General features: G+C 53.1%; 1 gene segment (V, D, J or C); it reads left to right on the forward strand.

Annotated features, from left to right (window-relative positions):
* Positions 1-1,828: 1,828 nt before the first annotated feature.
* On the forward strand, positions 1,829-2,524 carry LOC117870251. The segment is given in 2 exon segments: positions 1,829-1,957; positions 2,049-2,524. Coding segments are annotated over 2 exon segments (522 nt in total).
* Positions 2,525-4,312: the final 1,788 nt, after the last annotated feature.

Here is a 4,312-nt window from a genome sequence, read left to right on the forward strand (position 1 = left end):
AGCTGGAGCCCGGGAGGGGAAGCGCCCAGCCGGGGGCGCAGGGTCTGGAGGCTGCCCGGCAAACCGTGAAGCCGGTAGCACTTGGGCTTCGGGCAGCCCCTATGCCTCCAGACCCTGCGCCCCCGGCCGGGCACTTCCCCTCCTGGGCTCCGGCGGCGCAGGGTCCGGAGGCATGGGGGCTGCCCAAAGCCCGTAGCGCTCGGCTCTTAAACAGAGCCGAAGAGTCAGGGGAGGAGCAGAGCCGCCGCGGCCGGAGACTCTGCTCCTCCCCTGACTCTTTGGCTCTGTTTAAGAGCCGAGCTGCCCGAGCGCTACCGGCTTCGGGCAGCCCCCATGCCTCCGGACCCTGCGCCGCTGGAGCCCGGGAGGGGAAGCACCCAGCCGGGGGCGCAGGGTCTGGAGACTGCCCAGCAAATCATGAAGCTGGTAGCGCTCAGGCTTCAGGCAGCCCCTATGCCTCCGGACCCTGCGCCCCCAGCCGGGTACTTCCCCTCCCGGGCTCCAGCTGCTCTACTCTTCCCCTGACTCTTGGGCTCTGTTTAAGAGCCGAGCTGCCCAAGCGCTACCGGCTTCGAGCAGCCCCCGTGCCTCCGGACCCTGCGCCGCCGGAGCCCGGGAGGGGAAGTGCCCGGCTGGCATTTTCCCGGACATGTTCGGCTTTTTGGCAATTCCCCCGAGATGGGGGTTTGACTGCCGAAAAGCCGGACATGTCCGGGAAAAACCGGACGTATGGTAACCCTAGGCATCTCAGCCACAGGCCCCGCACCTGGCCCTGGGACTTACAGGGCTGCGCTCACATCCCATCACCATGCTGGGTCTGCTGAGAATCTGCGTTTTCCTGCTTGGCCTCTCAGGTGGGTTTGTTTGTTTGTTTGTCTGTTCACCAGTCAATTTTAGGTAGCTCTGCAGTTCATGGGCTGAGGGGAGGTGGGGGGTTTCTAAAGTCCCTAAATTCTCCAGGAACACTTAGGAAATCAATAGTACTTCTACTCCTAAATGATCTAAGTGCTTTAGAAAATCCCCTATAAAATTCATCCTTATTGGAAAGACATTGAGATCAGGAGAGTAATGCTAGGGATGTATTAGACCAATATCTACAGATCTGTCTATCTGCTTCTCTCTCTTGTATCTGTCTAACTTAATTGCAGTTTTAAAATACACCGCCCGGTATCATGGTGTGAGAGACTAGACCACAGTGACAAAGCCCATCACCAAAACCAACAGCGGGTTCACATCATGTTTGGCTCTTAAAATGGCTGAGTTTAAGAAAAGACAGGAATCAACCCCAACAGCCAACACAAAAGCACTGATCTGTGCTCAGTTTTATTTTACAGCATCCCCGTATGAATGGGAAGTGGAGTCGGAATGGGAATGGGAATAGAAGTGTGAACACGAATATGAATATCAATCGTGAATAACAATCTCCCCTCAGTGCTGCCTGCAGCCTCACCGGACACGAACCCCACTGACCGGACGTTACATGGCCCTTCTGTGCATGGAACGGGGCTCCAGAGCTGAGTCCCCCCAATCCCCAATGTCACCTCACAATAGCCAGGCCCTCAGTTCCTGGGTGAGGAAATACAGTCACGGCAGGGAACTGTTCATTCCTCCCAAGGGTCCAAAAGTGTCAGCAGGACCCCAGCGCCCCGTGCCTGGCGCTGCACAGACACACAGGACGGGACAGTCTGACTCCCGCACCTGGAGCCCTAGGGCGAGTCAGTCAGATCACTGGCAGCAGGAGTGTGTGTGTCTCTTATAAGAAGGGAAATATGCAAATTAGGAAGGCAGTTTCCTGTTTAAATCTGTGCCTCTCTCTGCCCAGGCTGCACCCGGAGACACAATCCGCAGCCCCTGGGTCTGTGCAGTGACCAGCCAGTCCCCTGAGAACTTTCCCCTCCAGCACCCGGGAAAATGCGATTTTTGCTCCTTGTAATTTTCACTGTAGCGGTTTTGGAAGGTATTTTCCTCCTCTGAATAACTGGAGGTTAGAAGAATATTGTGTTATCACTGTTTCTATACTGATATTTACAACTTGTCTTTATTCCCAGGTGTCCGGTCCCAGGTGCAGCTGGTGGAGTCCGGAGGGGATGTGAAAAAGCCTGGAGACTCTCTCCGCCTCTCCTGCAAAGCCTCCGGGTTCACCTTCAGCAGCTCCTGGATGAGCTGGGTCCGACAGGCTCCCGGGAAGGGACTTGAATGGGTCTCTGCTATAAGCTCCGGTGGGAGTACATATTACCCTGATTCAGTGAAAGGCCGATTCACCATCTCCAGGGATAATTCCAAGAGTGAGCTGTATCTGCAACTGACCGGCCTGAAGCCCGAGGACACCGCCCGCTATTACTGTGCGAGACACACAGTGAGGGGAAGCCGGTCTGAGCTCAGACAAAAACCTCTCCCTGCAGTAATCAGAGAAGCAGTTTGGTGTTGGGGGCGCCCAAGGCCTGTCAGTGAAAATGAGATCTGTTATGGGAAGAGGCGAGCAACAACAAACCCTTTTATTGTTATTATCATTCCTCCTGTTTGATTTTACGCAAGGGGAAGGAATTTATACAAGTTCCCACAAAGGACAGAACATTCTTTGTTGGGTCCCTGCCTCTTTCTTTCCTCTGCAGGGGACACATTCTGAGCCCCCACACAACCTGCCGGGGAGTCACAGATCCATAGACATTAAGGCCGGAGCGGAGCAGGATGAGAAACTAGTCTGAGCTCCTGCATAATACAGGCTACAGAGCCTCAACCTGGTTCATTCCGGTTCCGTCGAGCGCCCTCTTCAATTCACCGTTCCGGGATTCCGCCCAGTGTCACCCTGTCAGTGTCAGTGACACATGCCAGCAGAAGGGCCGGGATCGCTCAGCATTTCGCACTAGAACCCACCACGTTTCTTTGTGTGTTTCCTTTGCTTTCTGCTTCTTTGTCTGGTCAGTTGAATTGCTTTACACCTATGGTGGCTTTTCTGGGCCAAGGAGCATTTTCCTAGGAGAAAAAATACCCTGGGTTAAATGAATAAATAACTAACCCCTCCAAAATATTCATTTTCTGGTTTTAATAATAACACAAAACAGGGGTCAGTGAGAGAAAGAGACGGGGGCTGCAGAGTCTGCTTCTCCCGTCCACTACCAGGGAGAAGCAATGAGCAAACCCCACAGCACAGCCTTCGTTTGACTCTCTCCTTCCGTTGTTGTCTTTTAATACAAGAATTGTGTTGGTTTGAAAGCAATCTCTATTCTATTAAGTGAAAGCAAAAAGAGCCCTGCAAAACAACATACAGTTATGTTAAGGCCCCTTCTTAATCATGTGCACGATCGCCTCCTAGCATTACAAGCACTGCAATCCCGAGCATAGCAACAAATATTAGTGGCTTTCAGCTTCAAATTGCTGCCTCAAGGCATCCCTGATCCTTATGGCCCCGCGCTGGGCCCCTCTAAAGCCCTGGTCTCTGGTGGTTGAAACTCTGCCTCTGGGCACTGACCCTCAGCGGTCCAGCCCTGAGTGAAGCTTTCCCCCTTCCCTTCACAGATATTATGGCGTGTACAGCACGCAGCTGTGAGCACAGGGATATTGTCATCAGCCAGATCCAGCCTCCCATACAGGCATTGCCAGTGGGCTTTTAAATGGCCAAATGCACACTCCACAGTCATTCTGCACTTGCTCAGCTTGTTGTTGAACCGCACCGCTCCTTGTTGCTGTCAAGTTGCCCCGTGTATAGCTTCATAAGCCACAGCATCAAGGGGTAGGCAGGGTCTCCCAGGATCACAAAGGGCATTTCAACTTCCCCTATGGTGATCTTCTGGTCTGGGCAGAAAGTCCCTGCTTGCAGCTTCCTGAACAGGCCGGTGTTCTGAAAGATGCGTGTGTCAAGCACCTTTCCGGATCAGCCTCCATTAATGTCTGTGAGATGTCCACGGTGATCCACACGTGCCTGGAGAACCATCGATAAATATCCCTTTTGATTAATCTACTCTGTGGCTAGGTGGTCTGGTGCCAGAATTAGAAAATGTCTGCCATCTATTGCCCCTCCGCAGTTAGGGAAACCCATTTGTGCAAAGCCAGCCACAATGTCACGCACATTGTCCAGAGTCATGGTCTTTTGGAGCAGAATGTGATTAATGGCCCTGCACACTTCCATCAACACGACTCCAACGAATGACTTTCCCACTCCAAACTGGTTAGCGACTGATTGGTAGCAGTCTGGAGTAGTCAGCTTCCACAGTGCTATCTCCACGCACATCTCCAGAGACAGGGCAGCTCTCATTCTTGTGTCCTTGCGCTGCAGGGCTGGGACGAGCTCATCATACAGTCCCATGAATGTGGT

The sequence above is a fragment of the Trachemys scripta genome, unplaced genomic scaffold (genome assembly GCF_013100865.1).
Source record: "Trachemys scripta elegans isolate TJP31775 unplaced genomic scaffold, CAS_Tse_1.0 scaffold_114, whole genome shotgun sequence".
Taxonomy (NCBI): Eukaryota; Metazoa; Chordata; order Testudines; family Emydidae; genus Trachemys; species Trachemys scripta.